The 22,080-nt window shown below is 43.9% G+C and overlaps 1 protein-coding gene across 1 annotated transcript; it reads right to left on the reverse strand.

Moving 5' to 3' along the window:
- Positions 1 to 353: 353 nt before the first annotated feature.
- Positions 354 to 21,725, reverse strand: LOC147605649 (Zn-dependent exopeptidases superfamily protein). Its single transcript, XM_086793273.1, has 16 exons — positions 21,567 to 21,725; positions 20,081 to 20,191; positions 19,807 to 19,924; positions 19,619 to 19,710; positions 19,363 to 19,439; positions 9,756 to 9,833; positions 9,598 to 9,669; positions 9,433 to 9,506; positions 9,185 to 9,314; positions 9,006 to 9,077; positions 2,396 to 2,515; positions 2,238 to 2,306; positions 1,943 to 2,092; positions 1,677 to 1,761; positions 1,136 to 1,589; positions 354 to 1,068 (listed from the first exon to the last, which is right to left on the reverse strand). The coding sequence occupies exons 1-16, from the start codon at positions 21,628 to 21,630 to the stop codon at positions 804 to 806; spliced, it is 2,031 nt and encodes a 676-aa protein (XP_086649399.1). The 5' UTR covers positions 21,631 to 21,725; the 3' UTR covers positions 354 to 803.
- Positions 21,726 to 22,080: the final 355 nt, after the last annotated feature.

A 22,080-nucleotide genomic window follows, 5' to 3' on the forward strand; every position in this document is an offset into this window, starting at 1 on the left:
CACATAAATCCAAGGGACAGGAACCAAGTGAAACATCAACCTCCAAATTAGATAATTGAATGTAATTGACCTATCGTTTCAGGCTGAGGCAGGACACTAAGTCAACAATATTTGCCATCATAACAGCTAGAGTGGCAGTAGTGTGCGATGTGAATGCCTGTAACATGACAAGACCATTATATACTCATCGCCTTTGAAATGAAGAGAAGACCCACTTGGGAGAGAATTGGTCTTGGGGGTGGATAATTATATAATCTTCCTTCGTCCTCCATCCCTCTGTTCAGTTGCTTAGCCATATACATGCACACTCCATTCAACTATTAGCACATATGCATCTTACAGGTGGCAGTAAGTTCGTAAGTTTACCAGCATTGCACATTTATGTACCAAGTGCAGATTCCACAACTGATAAAAGGGGATCAAAACAGGTGGTCCCCAGCAATTATATACTAAACAGACAAATATACCTTACAGGTGTAGTGTACCGTACACATCTGTGGATGCGCCTTGGATCCTTCTGTCAAGGATAGTAATGGTAAAAGGACACATGCACGAGTGGCATCCTGACTGCCAAAAATCATGTAGGTTTCTTGCGTTCTAGCAGAATTACCCTTGTAAGTCTACCGCATGGGTCAAGTTCATACTTGGCTCAAAAGAAAGGCTCCTCCTCCCAGCACCAGTCTTTAATTCAGGCTCTGATTTGATATGCTACAGGTAAAAACTCAAAGCAAGTGATTGCCACTGGATGCCTAAGCTTTTTGCATGCATCTTTCACAGCGTCAAAAAGAAATGCATCTCGCATTCTAAGCTCTCTTGAGCCTCTTCCTGAAAACAGCCTTTGCACTCAAAATTGTGAACAAAGACCCCATTGTTACCACAATGCCCATGAGTAAAACCAGGCCATCAAAGATGGAGTTCTCCTTTGTGTACACTCTCACTCCCAGCACTTTCCAGTAACTCTCAGTATAAACAGGATCTACTTCCCCCATTTTGTCTCCAGATGCTGCCGGAATAACCAGCCAACCAGAGGCTCCATATTGCACCCGTGATGAATAGGCTGGCACATACCTGCCCATAAAACAGAACCGATCAGAAGATAAGCAGGTGGCTTTACACACATCTTAAACAAGCTCACCTTGTTGTGGAAAGAACACACATCCCTTTATGTTCCACTGTTGATCCAACACAAACTTGTTCAGAATCCAGGCAAACAGTTGAGCATTCTGAAACTACGCTATCATCGGTACTATTGACAACTGATGCTGTCCGATTCGCGAGAAAATTCCAAACAAATCGAGCAGTATCATCAATGTTTTCAAGGACAGGCTGCACAGATGGATCTCCAAGAAATACTCCAACGTAATGATTGGGACATGTCTGTGCAGGGGTAATGAAACTGTTCACCAGGCTGCATGTCATTCCAGGGTTGCAGGTTAACAAGCAGCCTACTAACTGCTCAACCAGTGACCCATTTATAGCTAAAGATTCAGAAACTGAAGACGTTAAATTTGAGTTTCCTGTGACTAGAAGATACAGTGTCCTGGCTACAAGTGAAGCTGCTGTAATGATTGAAGACGTGTTAACTTGGCCTGCAAAGACCACCAGTTAAATATTGGTAAAGATAATTTGATCACAGTTCACCAAACCATGTAGATATTGAAATTGAGGGCTTGCACCTGCATCATCCAATCCACTGTGATAAAATTTGTTCAAGAAAACGGAGTCGAACTCTGCCAAGACGACTCCTGATGTTGACTCATTCTGCAAGAAACAAGACTTGATTTCATGCATATCGTCCAGCTACATCAGCATGACCGCTGCAAATTGGCTAATTCTGCACCTTATTGATACCTCATGATGCTGCTTTCCATAAATCCATAAAAAAGACACTAAACAGCTGGATGAGATGACTGGGCAAAGCCCTTTCAAAGCGAAAACTTACCTCATGCAGAAAGGGCATTAATGATGATGGAGGTACACCTGGATTGGTCTTGCTTGCCAAATTAACCCGAACTGACGTTATATTCTCTATAGAGAGAGAGGAAGCAGCTGCTTGTAGTGCATCTAACAACTCCTGTGTGGCAACTGAAACCTGTACCCGCCAACCCCAGACATAATGATAAGCATGTCTAAACTGCAAGGGTTGTCATAGAACCTACTGCTTGAGGCTGAAGCATTTCATATTGATTTTATTAAAATTTCTCAGATTAATATTCACCAAAGCAAAGCTTAAACACCTGAGGTTCCTGGTTATGTGCATAAAAGGTATTGTCTACAGCAGAACCCACCGAACTGACCTCTAATATCTGCCAAAGCTTCCAGCATATGTGAATGTTCAGCGTTATACAAGATCCAGAATGCAGAAAACTACCCAGAGCATTTGATTCAATCTGACCTGATGTATAAGTGATCTGTTCAGACCTTGGACAGACGATGCCCGATTTGAAAGCTCAGTAAGAAACCGCCGACTCCCCAAATAACCCCATGCTTCTCCCGTAAATACAGCAATTATCAGCTGAAATAGAAAGTTCAGTGCGAGATAGACAAAACCATGACAAAATGCCCTTGCGATTCTATGGTGAAAGTCAATTATGTAAAACATTTGTAAAACGGGGAATGTTTATAAACTGGCCAAAAGTTGTCCCTTTAACAGTTCCTAAACATCATTGGCTGAAAGATAAACAGGAACAGGATGGACAAGACTGCACATTTGGGGGACTGACCAGATCCAAGACTTCCCAAGAGGCCTTCCTCATGAGTCACTTTTTTCGCAGTAGCTTCAAGCCATCTGCTGAAGTAATCATAGACAATCTAGTTTTGGTAATGGTCACCAAGCGTCCTATGTAAAACAAGCCACGATCAAGGATCAACATGCGACTACCCACCAAACCTTCAAGAGATCCAAAAAAGAGGATGGCGATGCCGCTCTATTAGGACTACATTGTCATATAGACCATTGTGTTCTTCAATTGGAAGTTAATAAAAGTGCCTTTTTTTTCTCTCACAGCCTCTTTTGTGGCTCCTATACACATCATAGTTAAGAGTAATGAGGAAATGGAAACGAAACGTCTGTAGTGCGCCCACACGAGAGTACATGCAGCCTAACATGGGCGCCTACCTGATCATGGACCTGCACAGTCTGTACGGCAGCCCCAAGGGGGCAATCTGTATGGCCTGCTGTATGACACGCTACAGTCCGACTCTCTCTACTGCCCTGCAGCACTGATGCGCCTTGTCCAAACCACCAGCCTACACGTGTAGAGAGGCTCCCACTGACCATAAGCATCACATAGAGACACGCGCTGTTGTTTACAGCCAGGGTACAGAGTCCAACAGGCCCAAAAAGCATGAGTCTTTTACATGTGTCCTTCCCAGAAGGGATGCACATGAAACTCAGCCTTCCATAGGACCAAACCAGCTCTCCAGACGCCTCTGACGCCCTCTTCTCCAGCATACAATCAGGCCCAACAGGGTTCTCCTTTCCTCGCGTGCATCTGAAGGCTTACAAGCTTCATAAGTACGCAACCAAAAACACCTGCTTTTCCATAGATATGCCATGATTTAGAAATCGCCCAAAGCATACCTAGCCCCACTCACACATTGACTCTGCTCTGCCTTCCTCTTTAAGTGTCCCATAACATTGGGCCTTGGAAGACAAGAAAGCATCCTACATATTAGAGCCCACAAGATCCAGGCGATTGATTTTATCATCTCCTCTCGGAGTGTTCCAGACACCAATGTAAACCCCCATTCGGCAAACACCTATCACCGCCCAACCATGGAGCCATTCAGGCTCACCCCCGAGCATGGAGGTTAGCAGCATCCAAGACGGCTCCACGTGCAAGGCCCTAACGTCCCATACCACCAAGACATACCCCTCCGGCTACACATGGAGCAGTCTTATGGGCCTCGAGTCCAGGTGTGAGGAGCTCTCTCACTCCAAAAGTCGATTATATAAGCCTCCTATAAATCAAGAGCTATATTTAGCCCATGCCTCATAAATACTACTAAGCTCCCCTTAAGATGCCTAGCTCCCAATCCCAAGTCAACCTAACGTGAAGTCACATGTCACATCCCGACAAGCCTAGGGTTAGGGCTAGCAAGACTAACCTACATTAGGGTTCGGGCTTAGCCGGGGCGTGGGGACCTATAGGGTTCACGCGTGGGCCAAGGGCGCTAGCATGGCCATGGAGCTACAAGGTGGGTGGTTCGGCCTAGTGGGACCATCGGGATTCGGTACCAAGAAGGCTCATGGTAATCAAACCTCAGGCACAGGGTTGGGTCTTGAGGACTCTACGGTTAGCCACCATCTATCACGGTCATGCGATGCGTATGATGTCGAGTCTATGAAACTTCGTTAGGTTTCAATTCTAGGTTAGATGACCCTCGGGCGAAGTCTATAGCGACCTTATATTGGCATCAGAGCATGGATCTGACAAGTGCTAGAACCTGAGCCATGGAGGATGTACAAGATAGTACCCTGCCTAGAAGATAAGCAGGCAGTGGTTTGTAGTCTTGGAATTCACAGTGAGTAATGTATATATGTCTAGGAACCTCTCAGCAGAGGACCGACAAGCGTGGACAGGCTCACGTGAGATGGGGGCAGCCACAAGGGGTGAACAAGAGAGGTCACAAGAAAAGTTTCGTCTGTTTTGTCGTTTCGACGTTTCAACACGAACTCCACGCCAAAACAGCTCCAAAACTGAGCCTCAAATCAGCCCGGGTTTCGAAGTGACTTCTCAAATCAAATTGGAAAACGTAGGAAATCTCAATAATTGTGTGAAATTAGATACAATTAAGGTTGAAAGTATGAAACTCGGGTTTATAAATTGGGAAAAAGAGAAATTGAAGAAATTATAGGAAATTCAAACAAATGGGTGTGAAGTTAGGTGCAATTAAGGTTAAAGTATGAAATTGGAAATTATGATTTGGAAGAATGTGAAAATTGAAGAGCTAGTGAAACACTCATAAGAAATTTAGCCACTGGGTGTGAAATTAGATGAAATTGACCAAGAAGTCTAATTTGGGCAAAACGGTGTTTTGACCGTGATAAATTGGAAGATATGGAATACTTCAAAGAAATTTCAACAATTGATTGTCAAATTAGCTAAAATTGACCAAGAAATCAATTTTGAGAACCATTACACGTAGTCACAAGAAACATTCCATCTATTTCATTCTTTCATCTTTATGGGGTCCTTTAAGAAAATTGAGATGGAAGAGAAGAAGGAGAAGAAGAAAAAAGGATTATTTTTTAAATCAAATTTGGACGAAACAACATTTCGGTTAGGGCGTTTCGTTTCATTTCAAAATATTTCATCCGTTTCATCTGTTTAGTATTTCGTAGGGACAAAACAGATTTTCATGTGACTATGGAGAGCAGTAGGGTTGTAGTGCCGAGAGGAAGGCAGGTTAGCACTAGGGTTAGGGTGGCCTGGGGCCAACATATAGACAACCCTAAGACCAGCCATGAGTGGCCTAAATAACCAAGGCTAGGGCAACCATGGGGGGCCTACCCAAAGTGGCCAGCCCAACCCAGCCAAGAGTGTGGCCAGCAAAGTGCAGCCAAAGGATGAACCCAGGCTTGCAAGGCGAGCAGGCCTGCCCATGGCCTAGCAATAGGGCACCTAGGCAGCGGGCAAGGGCCTAGGGCGCATAGGGTACTGGGCAGCATGGGTTGGCTCATCAGTCCACGCAAATGATCCGGACAGCAAGCAGAGAATCAGACATGCAGAGTAGAGGGACACGTACAAGTATGGTTGCACACATGTGATTCTAGTTGGCAATGTGAGAGACGAAGTCTAAGAGGGGTGAATGATAAAACGGGGAAAAGCATGAGTAAAAAAAGAGCATAAGTGAGCTTTTTTTGTGCTAAAGCCAAAGGGGGCTAAATTTTAAACCCCAGCTTTTCGACAAGCACAACAAGGGCATCTCGATAACCCTATAAATTCATACATACAAGTTGTACAAGATGTACGTACGCCATCTACAAGTTTACAAGATAGGTTTCCCAGTTTTCTTTCTTAGACAAATTTTGTTTCCAAGAGTGGAAACATCTGAGGGAAAGTATGTTACATAACTAGTACTAATCCTCAAGATTAGTGGCCTAATCCGGCACGGTTAGGGAAGCCTTGCTAGGATTAGGAGCAAGCACGCTAATACGGGTGGCTAAGGTTATTGTTAATAAATCCATGTGTCCTGGCTATTTATAACAATTTTGTTATTTCTAGCAGCAATGGCACTATATAAGTGAAACATGGGTTATTGTTGTCATAACCTCACTATTGGTCAAAGTTCTATGCCTGGTAGAGTATAGATCGACACGCCGAAGGAATGGCATGGATCTGTGGGAGTCAGACCTTAGCCCCTAGCTCGGGGGTGGTTCAAAGAATAGAACATTTGGTTGGGAGGTGAGCTAGCATGCACCCCTCTTGGGGGGTTTGTCGTTTTGTGTTAGGAGATCCATGAGGTTGTGTAACAGATAAGCCCCTTCCTTTTGAGATCTCTTGCTAAGTCTTGCCTTCTCAAACAAAGCAAAACCCAATCACTTTCCTTAAGGTCCAGATGCTTTCTATGCTTGTCGGCAACCCTCTTATGCTTTTCTTGAGATCAAGCAATGTCTGTTCGGACCTTCGTATAAGCATCATCCAAATCTCGAACAAACGCATCTACAGTAAAGATCTCGTCTTTGGTCTTGAGGATGGGTGGAACCACCACCTTTCCATAGATAATCTTATAAGGAGCTTTACCCATAGAGAAGACCGTATTATTGTATGAAAACTCTTCCGGAAGTAAATACTTTTCCCACAAAGTTCTCTAATGTGCCACATAACTCTTAAGCAAATGAAGCACAACTGAATTTGCCGCTTCACTCAATCCATCAATTTGAGAATGATAGGCCGAAGAGTCGTCTTAGGATGGTGCCGGTGTCGTAGATACAACGATAGATGAATTGGCATTCTCCTTGCCGTTACCATTTTGCATCCTCATTCTTCGGATAGTCGCTTCCAATATGCTTGGTGGAATCACAATAAAAGCACTGTCCAGCAGCCATCTCGGCGTGGTGCTCTTCAGGGATAAGACAAGTCACTGAGGCTCCCCCACTTACCTTGTCCTTATCATCCTTGGTCTTGGACTGGCTACCCTTGTCTTTGCCTTTCTACTGCCCCAGTTGTCAAGTCCCCAACTTATAACTCTCCACATCTCGAGGGTTGTAGAATGATAAACCGCATTTGAAAGATCATGGGGCCGATGTGCACGAACGTCCGCATGCAAAGATAGTTTCAAACCATCTACATATCGTTCAACCTGCTCCAACCACTGAATCGTCCTTGGAAGCATAACAAAAGGTTCCAGAAACGAGCGAGATAGTTGGTTATCGATTCCCCATGTTTCTGCATAAAATGCTCCCACTATATTTCTTCAATTCACGTTGGTAATTTAGAGGAATGAAGTGCTTCAAGACTGCCTTGCGGCGGTAGTCATCCCAACAAGTCACAAAGTGGTGCCCAAGGTGGTCTTTCCACTGCAAGAAAGCGGAACCTGTCAAAGCCGTACGCACCAAATGGAGCTAAAAAATATCTAAACCACCTAATGTTGCCAACGTGGCAACCATCTCGCAGGTCCAATTGGTGACGACTTCTCCATCTTCCCATTGAACTTGGGAGGCTTCAGAAGCTTTAATAATTCAGCTTGTTCCTCACGAGGCATAGAGGAAGAACTCTGCAAACCGGTAGACCCTCGATGTCGACCGGTGAAGACAAGCAGATACTTTACGGAGAATCCAGTGGAGATGGACTCCGCAAAGGAGATCGTTGGTGACACGAACGGCGTCTCCCTTGCAGAATACACGCAAGTGTAGAATGATGACTATCGAACTGGGAGCAAAGCTCATCCAATACATCGTTGCCTGTATTCACAGGAATGAAAAATCCTCCTCTAGAAAGTTTTGCCACTTCATCCTCGAAATCGTCCAACACTTGCTCCGAAGCGCAAGCCCTTGTAAATTCCAGATCTGGAATACTAGGTGCTCGAGGTGCCAACTCCATCCCATCGAGACCAACAGACATAGCCTCCATTTTACCCACATGCGTGTCCATGGATGCCTTCATGCTGATGAGAAGCAAATCAGCGAGTTGTGAATCCATGACAAATATCAAGTGATCAAGGACCAGACGAGGGATTTCAGCCATCCACGATGAGGTAAGGGTTTGGTGGGGCAAGGAAGCACAATATACTCCAATTAACCCGGGTGCAATGAAGAGAACCCAAATATTCACTTTCCCCAACCCGAACTTGTGCACTCTTGGAATCTTAGTGCTCTACCCTATCCATGCAATCAATGCACACGAGTGCCAAAAAAGAAAAAAAAAATTGCAGTTCCCTAGGCTCTGATACCAACTGTAGAACACTTGTGCCTATGTGCTAGGGTTTTCCAAAGATAGAAAGGTGCGGTGGAATCACACATCCACGACACACATTAGTCCTAAACCACTACTCTATATTATGTACAAGAAAAACTAATACAACTAAATTCAAGTACAAGATGTGGCTGAGAACGAAGACGTCAAATCACACCTCTGTGACCTACAGTAGAGTCCTTGCTAGCACTTCGCCTATAGAGAAACACTCCGTGAAGTCCAACACTAAGGAGAGCAGGTGAATATGACGATTTGGCTACCCACGTATATATATGCACCAATGTTCCTAGTCGGCCAATCGTATTTCTGTTGGCCACCTATACACTTGTAGGTGTGTCACAGTTCACAAGGTAAGGAATGTGTACAAGGGAACATGTGCATGTGTGTCAAGCGTAACCATGCACAGAACATGCAAGCACATGGACAACTATACAGAATTCCAAAAGCTGCAGTACTTCAAGAGCAGACCTCAACATGTACATTTCAGAAAACTAAGAGATGCATCCCAATTCTCAGGATTAGAAACTTTTGAGAGGGCCTCAACATGTACGTTTCAGAAAACTAAGAGATGCATTTAAGGCTTACTTGTTTTTCCCAATTCTCAGGATTAGAAACTTTTGAGAGGGCATCCACAGCTGCCAATAATGCTATCAATCCCTGTGAAGTAAAGATTAGCATCTAAAGAAGCACAAAACTTGTAAATTTGTAACAGCTCGTCAACAGCACACAGACCAGCTACAAATGCTCAAGCCTGACATACTCACCGAGAGAGGTGAGTCTGCTCCAATGGTCCTGTCTCTAAAGAAAGAGGCAGAGTCCATTGATGTAACTGCCAGTACAATCTGTTTCTCGACAGAAGCAGATGCCTTGACAGGTGGCAATGAAGACCACACACTGCAGTTCAAGCCACCAATTGTCCCAGTTAATGTTCAATCATTTTTACTTTTCCAATTTTGTGCATCCATACTTCACGAAAAAATATCTGCACTGCAAGTCAGAGTTGAAAGCTGACCTATAACCTCCCAAGGGGAGACAAGACCACCCCTGAAGGCATGCATCAGATGTGGTAGCTCCAAGTTTGGTCGTCTGAGACAAATTTACAGGACAGATTGTGAGGGTTCAAAGAAAATTAAGAGCATTAAAAACAGGAAAAGAACATATCTTGAGCATGGACCACCTGCATCACCACGTCAAACTCTGCTACCTTGACAGGGTACTTGAAACTCCTCTTCTGATTCTCCAAAGCAAACTTCAAAACAACCTCAAACTTTAGCATTGTGATCTCAAATTGAGGCAATAAAGCATGTGAATTGTTCTCCTCAAGACCTAGATTACCTCTTGCAATGTTTTAGTGTTGTCTTCAGAGAGAAGGTACACTGGGAAATTGTAGCGCTGCTCTATGATTCCAGATCCCTGCGGTTTCCACAGCCATCATTTTTTAGTGATTGATTATACTCAATAACAACAAATATAACTTCCAATACATGAGATAAACATGTGTTCCTAGATAAATGATAATGCTAAAAAACCCCGAAACATCAACAAGTCACGGATTATTTACATGTCATCACCCTAGCAGAACTCAGAGGATCATGCTCCAAGAATGAGAGGACAAGGTGGGTATCTCAAATCTTTTCACCCTACTTCCTACCAAACCAAGAGACTTTCTCAAAAGGGGTTTTGACAAGCCTCTCTTAGGCATATACTTGAATTTTAGAGTCGGGCTGAACTAAGAGTCGGGCTAAACTGTACACGGCTAAAGAAGCACCAATGATGACCTCAAGCCTATGCACTCTTTGTAACTTGGTTGAACACAATGCTAATCAATACACTTAAATACACTAAGATTTGATGGACACATGCTCAATACAAGAAGTAATTTGCTGAATTGACAAGAGACACACAATGAGCCAGAACGGCCGGACCCTCCCTCAAATAAGTATATTGATCTTGGGAGAATCAAGTACATAGTGTCATGGGCATTTCTAACCAGATTTCCATACCAATGCATATGAATACAGTATTGCAAACAAGTGGTGGTTGGTGTAGAGTTACAACTCACACTACCCTCTCAAGTGCCCATGTTCCCTACCATCTGCTCTCTATTGTCCCACCAACACATGGTAGCAACAATCTGCAAGAGGGCACGTAGGACAAGAGAACACTACACAGGGTATATGATCTTGTAATCCAGTTCCTCCCTCCTACTACTTGCTTTCATATTTAAGCATAAAAGCTTACCAATTGCAAGTAGAGTCGATGACAGCAGAAGTCTTCACAATGGAAGTCCTTGGAGTGATGAGATCTTTGATTTGTCGCATTTCTTCGCAACAAAAGTCTTCAAGAGGATGAAGAGAACCCTGGGAAAGCTTCCCCTATGGTTCAACTTGAGAAAGGAGGACTGAAATTAAGGTTTTCAGCAAAAAGACCAGAAATTACAGCAATAAAGAGAGTTGTTTTGCTGAATTTCATCAGTCATTGGGAGTGTGTAGGAGAGTGATTAGCAAATGGAAACACTCTTGGAAGCTTGGGAAACACCTTAGCAAGCTCGGATATGGAGTTGGGAAGGAGAAAGTGCAAAAAATAAAACCCAAATGCCCTCATGAAGGAGACGCCTATCTCTAGAGAGAGGAGGAGTAGTGAGGTGGTGAGTTGTCGAGTGTAGGTGCCAGGCAGGTGCTTTGTGGAGCAAGCTAGAGAGGACACAGGCTCGTTACTCCCTTTGTACAAAGGGGACAAGTCTGGGCGGTGGACATTGGGTTTTGTCCACCTCGACATCAGTGTGTGTGAACACAGGGCTAGTCATAATTTATAAGTGAGTTTTGGTCGCCCAAAACTTAACAAAGTATGTACACACTCACTTATAAATTAGTATTAACTCCTAAGACTAGGTTTATGACCAATACTTACCACCTGTCACATGCCATATAACCATGTCAGCAGACAATTTCACACGCACGGTTCACGGGCGGCATAGTTGTCACGGTACGAAAATACGATACCGTACGGGAATTTTTGGTACGATATGGAAGTTTTGGATACCGTACGATAAAATACGGTTTTTTTTATTTTACACTTACAACCTATGGAGCTTCAAGCTTGAATGTGAGGGAAGTTTGGGGGGGGGGGGGGGGGGGGGAGGAGTCTACAGTGCTTGAGGAACCAGAACATGGATATGTGTCTCTCCCAGTTGGATCTCCCAGTTGTCTACAAAAAAGAACCTGGATGGATAATGCAATACCAAAGGTCTCCCAGTGTAGCGTTATGACTAAGGGACCGTCCTTGCACAAATACGAGCACTGCATCTAGGGTGATAGGTTTAGGGACTCCTCTCTAGATCAAAATGGCCATGTCAAAATCTTCTCCCTCGTACATAACTTGAGAATCTAACTATCTATTCTACCTACACCAGGGATCTCCAAGTGATGTAGCAAGATTCTCTCATCCTACCAATCAAGTGTACACTACCAGTCTAGATTGCCAGATTTTTTAGGTCTCTCAACAACCCCATATGAAATACTGAGTGGACACGAAAGTTGTGAAGTATTGCGGGCATTTGGGATCTTCATTAAGCAGGGTTTCTATATTCTTTTTTAGCATTTGGAATTTTTTTCTCAACGTTGGGGAAAGGGATCTGTACCGTACGGTACAAATGGGTTCGTACCGGTACGAGAAACAACTATGGCGGACACGCGTCCCCTTACCCAAACCTACACATTGGTCGAGCAAGCATGAAAACAGCATGCAATTTCAATTGCAAGCAAGCACATAAAGATGCTATGCAATGCAGCATTGGTATGGACAATCCCCGTTCATGATACTATACCAAAATAGACGTGCTCCAAGCAAGTACACAAAGTACCAGACCCAATGGAACATCAATCCACTAGGCATTTCCGGGCATGTACACAGAGGCACAAGTCCCAACGGAAAGCCAAGTCCACAGTATCACATGAGTGGCATCAATCCCCGGCATATACAACTGCCATGGACACCAATCCAATGTACATACATGATGAGAAAGCACGGGTGGACCAATGATGACACTCTTCCAATGGAATGTAGGAAGGCTGCAAATCTGAGGCTGAGAGAAGGGGCTAATTGAGACTGTTCTAGGCTGTTCTACTTGGGTACAGTTTAAACAAGTGTTCTCTTCCGTATGGCTCACATCTACTTTCGAGGTCGATGTAATGACAGCATGGCACAAGTTGGATGCATCAAAGTGTGAAAATCTTGAAGATTATAATAAGAAGTTTTGGGAAGCCTTACTCCCAGTTACTTCTTATCGTGCAGTGCCTTTGTCTGAGCAGGTGGAGAAGTATTGTTGTGGGCTGCCCAAGGAAGTGCGTGACTATTGCATAAAGACTCGAGTAACAAATATGTCACGGATGATAGAGAATGCTATGACAGCAAATGCGTTAGTCGCTAGAGTCTCATCTGGATTTAAAGGCAGTAAGAACTCAAGCAAGAAATCTGAAAAGTCAGGACATGCTTCGCGTGATGCAAAAGGGTCTACAGAGAAGCGGTATAAGAAGTTGCCAATGCCCAAGAGAACTCCTAAGGAGAGACAGGCTTTGATGGATGCTCGGAAATGTTTTTACTGTACAGAGGAAGGACATATGTCTTTTAATTGTCCTAAGAGAAAGTCCCAAAAGGACTCTGACACCAAAGGGGAGCCCAAGTCAAAGAAACCAAAACCTTCTGCAGGGTTAGTTCCTAATCTTGTTGGGGAACAGCCAGGTGGTGAAGAGACTGAGTTGTGCAAGGCATGGGGCAAAGTGAGAGATCAAAATGCCTTGATATTCTTTGACACAAGTGCTAGAGCCAACTTTATTTCACCAGATTTGGCTGGCCGATTGGGGATCCGTGCAAAGGAGATGAGGCCTTTATATGAGGCTAACATGGCTTGTCCTGGGTATGCAGAACCCGTCACTCCTATTATTGGGAAGCTCAGGCTTCATTTGCAGGGTTATGTGGACAGCGAGTAGTTTTTCATCGTGCCACTTGATGGATGTGATGTTTTGTTGGGTATGCCATGGTGCCACAGAGTACATGCAGTGGTGGATACATACAATAGGAAGATTACTTTGACTCATAGAGGGAAAGAACATGTTTTGGATGTAAAGCTAAAAGGGAAATCTGTTCCTATTGTATCAGCTTCGGCAATTTCATCAGTAATGAAAAAGCATCTTTCCGCGTACTTGATTTATGTAAAGGATGCAAAAGATGATGAGTCTAAGTCTAATTTGTCTACGTTAGATAAGGACAGGACTGATTTCTTATGTGGGTTCCAAGATTGTTTTTCCGAGTCATTGCCAGGAGAACTTCCTCCGGAAAGGCCAGAAGATCATGCCATTGATCTAATTCCGGGTAGTACTCCACCAAATAGACCGCCGTACCGTGTTAGTGCAGCCTAACAAGAAGAAATTATGAGTCAGGTACAGGAGCTGTTGAATAAAGGGTTGATACAGCCTAGCTCATCACCCTTTTGCTCACCTGTACTCTTAGTGCAAAAGAAAGATGGTTCTTGGCGCATGTGTATTGATTACAGGGCGCTGAACAAGAATACCATCAAGAATTGATTCCCCATTCTGAGGATCGATGACATTTTGGACCGCTTACAAGGCTCCACAGTCTTTAGTCGGATTGACTTGAAAAGCGAGTATCATCAGATACGTATTAGACCCGAGGATGTGCATAAGACAGTATTTCGAACCACTTTTGGGTTATATGAGTTCTTGGTTATGCCCTTTGGTTTGACAAATGCACCTGCCACATTTAACAGAATGATGGACAGGATTTTCCAGCCTCATAGAGCGTTTGTGGGCACATTCTTTGATGATATGATTGTGCATTCACAAACTGAGGAGGAGCATAGAAGGCGTTTGGCCATTGTGTTTGCAGAACTCCGGAACCATAGGCTGGTTATTAATGGCAAGAAGAGTGAGTTCTTCTTGCAAGAGATACACTTCTTGGGGCATATTGTGTCTAAGCATGGAGTCTGTATGGATCCATCGAAGGTGGAAGCAATTCTTAATTGGCCAGATTTGAGGACCGTGCATGATGTACGCAGCTTTTTGGGATTGTGTTCCTATTACAGGCGGTACATACAGTATTTTGCTGAAATTGCTTCGCCCCTTCATGCCTTAACAAAGAAGGCAACTCTGTTTAGATGGGCTGATCAGGAAATTACAACCTTTAAAAAGCTTAAAGAAAAGCCTACTTCGGATCCAGTATTGGTATTACCGGACCTCCGAAAGGCTTTTGTTGTCCAGTGTGATGCATGTGGAAACAGCATTGGGACAGTTCTCATGCAGGAAGGACATGTGATAGCCTATGAGAGTCGAATATTGCAGGATGCCGAGAAGCATTTACAGGTTTATGAGAAAGAGATGTTGGCTGTAATTCATGCTCTTTCTACATGGAAACACTATTTGCTTGGGGCTGATTTCACTGTGCAGACAGATCATCAGACCTTGCGTTATTTCCTCACGCAAACTAAGCTTTCTGAGAAGCATATGCGATGGACAAACTTTTTGCCTATGTTCCACTTCCAGATTGTGCATGTGGAAGGCAAAAAGAATGTTGTGGCAGATGCCTTGTCACGCAAGCCACAGGTCTCAGCAGTTTCACTTGCTATTATGATGAGCTTGATGAAATGAAAGAGCAGTATGCCCATGATGAGGACTTTGAAAGGTTGTATGATTAGATGTCTGAGGGTCAGCGGCATGATCATTATACTCTCAGAGATGGGTTTTTGTTGATGCATGGTAAATTGTGTGTTACCAGGTCATTGCGGCTCAAGGTTATGATTGAAAGTCATGCTCCACCGTATGCAGGTCATAGAGGAATTGACGCCACGGTAAAAGCAGTTGAGACTTTCTTTTATTGGCCAACCTTGAGAAGAGCTGTTGATGCTTTTGTTAGGCAATGCATCGTATGTCAGAAGGTAAAGTTTGACCGTCAAAAGACACCAAGGTTACTACAGCCTTTACCTATTCCAGATAGACCATGGGAGAGCATTGCCATGGATTTTATATTTGATCTTCCACGTACACAAACGGGGAATGATGGCATTTGGACTATCATATGCAGGTTCAGTAAGCAGGCTCATTTCATTCACGTGCGTAAGACGATCAAAGTTGATCATATGGTGAAGTTGTTCATGGCGAACATCTTCAAGTATCATGGCTTGCCTTCGTCTATCATTAGTGACTGTGATCCACGGATGACGAGTTTGTTCTGGAGAGGATTGTTTGACAACATGGGTACAACTCTCAAGTTTTCATCTTCATTTCATCCACAAACAGATGGTCTATCGGAAGAGGCTAATTCTACAGTGTTAGATCTTCTCAAGTGTTATGTGTCAGAGCACAAGCAACAATGGGAAAAGTATCTTCCTTTGGTGGAGTTTGCATATAACAACACTGTCCATACCTCAACGGGCAAGGCGCCTTTTGAGATTGTGGAAGGAGGGAAGAAGGTACCACCCATTTTGCACACAAAGGATAAGATCTTTGAGCCTGATCAGTATGTGGAGAATATGGATGAAGCTTATCGGAGAGTTAAGTTGGCACTCCAGAAAACTCAGCAAAAGCAAAAGAAAGCAGCAGACCGTCACAAACGTGCTTTAGAGTTTGCATTGGGTGATTGGGTTCTTTTGCGATTTAAAAAGGCTAGGCAGAGCGCTTATTCCCTAAGTTGAGCATACGCTATTATGGACCTTTTCAGGTATTGGAAAAGATTGGTGAGGTGGCCTATCGCTTGAAGCTACCAGATCACTGGAGGATTCACAATGCATTTCATGTGAGTCTCCTTAGACCTTTCCGTGGGGATGTGCCTGACGATGTATCAGATGAGGCTCAGCCGCAAGTTGAGAAACTTGATGAGGTTCTTATTCCAGAGCAGATACTGGCACATCAGGAAAGAAAGGTACGAGGTAAAGTTTCCCGTCGCTATCTTGTGAAGTTCAAGAACTATTCACCGATGGATGTGAAGTGGATGGAGGAAGGTGACTTAACAGATTCACCTCAGGTTTTGCAGCTTTATCTCGATGCCTTTGAGTTGGAGCCGACTCTTGTTACGGCTCATTCAGGTTCAACAGAGCATGGGTCTGGAGCATTGCCTGATGCTCAAGAGGGGGGTAGCACCTCCACTCCCTTGATACAGACAGGCTCATATGACATCTAAAGGTCGCTTGGTGCAGTTTTTGTCTCACCCGAAGGTACTGATGGCTGACAGTACATCTGTTTATGGGACTTCTATGATATATGTGTACTAGTCACATTGGATGTTGTGGTTGTGTATGGTTCACAGTGGTATACAACTTGGACTACTACTACACCATTGGTTTGCAATGAATGTTGTTACATATGCATGGCTTAGAGAGATTGGGACGCTGATCTTGCCATATTGTACATTTCACTTTGGATATCTTGTTGTATCACCAGATTGCAATCGAGGACGCTTGCCATTTTTCAAGAGGAGGGTATGTCATGACCCTGTGAAAATGGAATAGCACAAGTGTGGGCATGGTGGTTGCTGAGCAAAATAAATATTAAATGATTCATATTTGGGGTGCGTGGACAAATGATATGATGTGTGGACATCCTCAAGTGTGAAGGGGGACCAAGGACATTAATATTTTTAATGTTTGAACCTTGGGGTGGCCCCTAGGCATAAGTGACCATTAATAAGTTGATAAACCTTAGAAAAGGCCACTAGGATATATTTGGAGAGAGGGGCAACTCCACTTTTGGAGGTACACGCCTCTCTCATCTCTCTCTCTCTTGCTTTTGGGAAGCGTGCAAGCTACGTGCAGGGAAGGGAGGCGAAAGACTGTCGACTGGTTGCATAGTGGACTGCTGGATAGGCCATACAGAGCACGTGGAAAACAGGCCGTACAGTCAAGCGGCTGCAGTTCTATTGCAGGCAGGTACAGTCGGGTGCTGCAGGTTCAGACGGCGCTGGTAGGTACGGACAGCAAGTACAGTCCGTACTTTTGGCTACGGTACGACTGCAGGCACGGGGTTGCTGCGCACAGGCTAGTTCAGGCGATGCTGACAGAGTACAGACAGCAGCAGGTACAGGCGGTGGAATCTGCACGTACAGAACTATACGGACAGGTACATAGGGTATTGCTGACCTGTACAGACAGGTACAACTGGCTTCTGTACTGTTCAGTCCTGAACAGATTGCATGTGGTGCATCTCCAGCTGCGGGCGGTGCTTTATCAGAGCATAGTTGGTGCATCAGTCAGGTGGTTGCAGGGAGGAAAGTACAGACAGTCTTTGTCAAGTACAGACTGGTACGATCAGTCCCACGGGTGCAGAACCACGCATTGAATTGGTAAGCTCTGAACTTGTCCATCTTTCTTTCTTTCCACTGGCTTATGTCTGCTGCAGAGTTGTGTCATCTGGCCCCTTTTGTGAGAGGAGGGGTATGGCAATTTGAAGGGTGGAATCAGAGACTGGACAGTGGATGTATATTTGAACCGAGTTGTGGAACCATGTTCATGGAATATGTCAGATGTGTGCTCAAGGCTGCCCTACTGAATTGTCTTGGTTGATCAGAGGAAAGCACAGTGTGTTGCTTTTGTGGGACACAGATCTGTGTGTGAATTCTTTGTGCTAAGAGGTCTTGAGGGCTGCCAGATTGGACATACAGGTTTATTCTCCAGCTTTGTTGTACTCAGTTTTACATCTCATTGAATTTGAATAAAGAAATACCGAAAGAGGCGCCAAGCTTTGGGGCCAACAGGTGTCGATTTCATTTCAGTTTTGGGGCATTCTAGCTCCAGTTAATTTCGTTCTTTATTTGGACTACAAGTGGAAGGGTGACTGCTAGTCTACCGCATTTTGGTTTCTACCAGAGGCCGGTTTCATTTGCAAACATGAACCTATGGTTGGGTGGTGAGCTACCGTGCACCCCTCTTAGGGGGGTTTGTACTAATCATTGTGCTTTGCATTTAGGTGATCCATGGGATTGTAACACTTGCTATCAGAGCTATGTTGCGTACTTAGTACTAATCTTTAGGATTAGTGCTCTAATCCAAGAGGGTTAGGGAAGCCCTAGGATTAGAGGATGCACGTTGATACGGGCGGCTAAGGCTCATGGTTAATTATACCAAGTATACTAGCTATTTATGACCTAACAGTTATTTATAGTAGCAGTAGCCATTATATAAGTGAAACTTGGAATATTATTGTTCACAAAGAGTTATTTACTATGTTCTGTGGTCTGTGATGGACCAAGATTACCGTCGGGAACATGATTGGATTCGAGATCACAGACAGCCATGCCAAAGGCCTCAGCAAGCAGGCATTGGTGGCATACCATTGCTGACTTGCATGGTTCGTGGGATTGGAGGCCTAGCCTCTAGCTCGGGGAAGGTTTGTGGACGTGAACCTACGGTTGGGTGGTGAGCTAGCATGCACCCCTCTTAGGGGGTTTTTACTAATCACCGTTTAGGAGATCAATGGGGTTGTAACACTTGCACCCATCGGAGCACATGCCTGAATAAATATCAGAAGCCATGTCACCTACTCGTGACAAACAGCAGGAACACACATGGGTTTCTCATCAAAGATACCCAGTTGGGACCTGGGTTCAGTGCCAGTGTCTGTGGTATCCTAACTTTGAGTTCAAAGGTTGCCGAATATTCATCAAAGCTCCACAGTTGTGTGCCAATGTCTGTGGTATCCTAACTTTGAGTTATAAGGTTGCCGAATATTCAAAGTAAGAATTCAGTCCAAAATAATACTGGCAAGCTTTCCATAGGGCTTTTTCATATCAACCTTGTCTCTCATTTTTTCCAAGGAGCAGTGATCAAAGCAAACTCCAGAAACCACTTGAAGTTCCTAGCTCCTTATTAGGCTTGCCTTGAGCAACAGATAGTTTGTCCTTATGCTGGCAAAACCCCTTCAAAACAGTATGTACTTACTGGAGAATTCCAAACATAGCTTTTGTTTTCATATGGTGCAAAGAGAGCTTGTGGGAACCTCTTGTCATCAGAGATACCTGAAGTATCAAGTAATACCAAGAAACTATTTTAGGTCCTCTAGAATCACATCATAAACAAGACAATTTCCTATAAAATCCAACCTGGATTAACTGTGAATGCCAGAGGTGACTCTGTAAACAACAGAACAGGTGTACAAAAAGAGAACTGAACACAAGCAGAAATTTTATTTATGTACCATATACTGCTGGAATATCATTGATAGTGCCAGAAGCAGACTCGACTAGTAAACCTGCCACTTTCGTGGTGAACACGGGCTCATTCAACACCCTGTAAGTATTTGAAATAAGACAGGAAAAGTTTTAGAAGACCTGCACATGCTGCACAAGCATGTGAATTGCATCTAGCTAGCTGCCTGATAAGTACCTGTTTAGGAAACTGCTGAGCTCAGAGAAAGGTAGCAAAACAGACGCTTTTTGTTCCAAAATGTCATTCGCACTTGCGAATCTCACTATTGGTGCAGCCACTTTATCCCGATCTGGATCTGTTGTTATAGTTAGGCATAAAAGTTAGAAGCTGACTACTCAGACTAACAAGCAAAAATGCGATATGCTATAAGAAAACCACAGCTTAACAATTATTTGAAAGAAACTTAGCAGTTTGAAAGAAGCAGAAGATGTGAGGTTTTTCTGGTTCTTACTGCCACATCCAATTTCGCCTGAAAGGGTGAGCAATCGTACACAGGCAGTGCCATCTACTGGTTTATACATGGCAGTTTCAAGTTCCGGTACTGACTGTAAGGTTGCAACAGCTGAAAATCCAGCATGCAAAGGCAAGGTTTTCAAGATCCGAAAGGTAATACCGCATTTAAATACTAGAAATACCCTATAAACGGCAAATCCCGAAAGCAGTGTACAAGCCACATGCTGTCACATATATGCTATTTTTTCAATACCAACTAGATCATCAAAAAACAAGGAAAATTATTCAAGCAAACGAACTTGTCATTGCACCTGTCTAGGCATGCTCTATACCCATGTATGGTAGCTACAGCAGAAGCATGATTAATCAAACAACATTACCCCAGTAAATAGACACAAATCACAAAAAAGACAGCAGTAAACCACAAGCACACATTAAATAGGGTTGAGAAATGTACTTCATTGGGTCTCGATGACCTGCCCCAACCCCCCACGCCAACACCTTGCCCTTCTCTTGAGGTAAGATCTAAACCCTAAAACGTTTCTTTTAATGGCCCACCCTTGGGTGCTAAGGGAGTTTTTTTAATTGGCATGTTACATAAGAGCTCTCATTCGCAGATACCTCTTTCTTGACAGCTCTTTTGCATGAGAGTTCTCAATGCACGAGAGCTCTTATGCATAAGAGCTCTCATGCATAAGAGCTCTATGCCCCCAAAACTCAAAGCTAAAACACCCTTTTTAGGATAGAAAGGGCAGAAAGGGTTACAACTGCTGCCTGCTTCTAAGTTTACACCAAAAAGAATAGAGACTCATTTATTACAGGCTAAATGGTCCCTGGCTGGGGGCATGGTTGCCGGAGCAACCAAACCTATGCTAAACGCTCCAACCACGGTCTGCAACTTGGCTAGAGCAAAATTATCTTGATCCTACAAGTAGTATCTACTTAAAATCTCTAAATTGCACATTTTCCTCCTCAAAACTTTCTCCTCTCCTAGCTGAAAGAAAAAGTCACTATGAAGCGTCATCGAGTTGGCCATGGAGGCATTGCTATCAATCCATTTGAATGTGACCTAGAGAGGACTCAAAAGCAAGGTTAAAGGCCTCCACCTTTTGCAACTGTCACCGGATTTGGCTATACCCAAGTTGGTTTCGAGGCCACAAACATGGGCAAAGACAATTAACTCCAGCTTGAAGGTCTCACAGCTTAAGTGTTGGCACCACACTGCGGGAAATGCCAGCGGCAAAAGGCAAAGGCATGAACAAACCCACCCCCCCCCCTCCCGTCAATCGTTTTAGGACAAATTCTAGAAATCAGATCAAATCAGGCATTCTGACTTATGTACAGGTGATCGCGGTACGACATGGCTGTCATGAATAAATTGGACTTTGCACGTAGCAGTAAAAGGGGCAACACGTAAGCTCGAAAGAACCCATATGAGATTGACCAGATTGAAGTGTGATAAAGACAGTGTTCAAAAGAATTACCTGAGTGCCCCAGAGACAGGAGAGTGACAAAATTCCAGATGAGAAGAGCAGGCAACATCGCCATTATTCGAGACTCTACAAACGGACCTTGACACCACGGAGCATGCTCTCGGTTTTTCCCCTTGAGAACAATATTATTTATTGGCCTCCATTTTTAGGGATCCTATTTTTGGCTTTTGTAAACGCCATTGAAAAAAATTAATGGCCTTTGGTAAACGCCAAATATGCGCCCACAACAATTTTTTTTGCTTGTTTTTCAATTTATTAATAACATGCGCCCATCACGGCCGGGTCATTGGGACACGTGTCTATGTATGCTAGTTTATCTCTATGCTTGTGTTTTACATGCTTTTGTCTTTCTTTGCTCATTTTCCCTGCGAGAATGGACTAGGCCTCAGGTTGACACGTTCCTTCCGCAACTCAAGCAGCTCTGTTTTGGAATGGGATGTTGCCCGGTTGGCGTTTGTTGCGTTAAAGGCATGTCAGTAGTTATCATCGCTCGTGGTTCGTTCTG

The sequence above is a fragment of the Cibotium barometz genome, chromosome 59 (genome assembly GCF_041138505.1).
Source record: "Cibotium barometz isolate CiBa-2024 chromosome 59, ASM4113850v1, whole genome shotgun sequence".
NCBI lineage: Eukaryota > Viridiplantae > Streptophyta > Polypodiopsida > Cyatheales > Cibotiaceae > Cibotium > Cibotium barometz.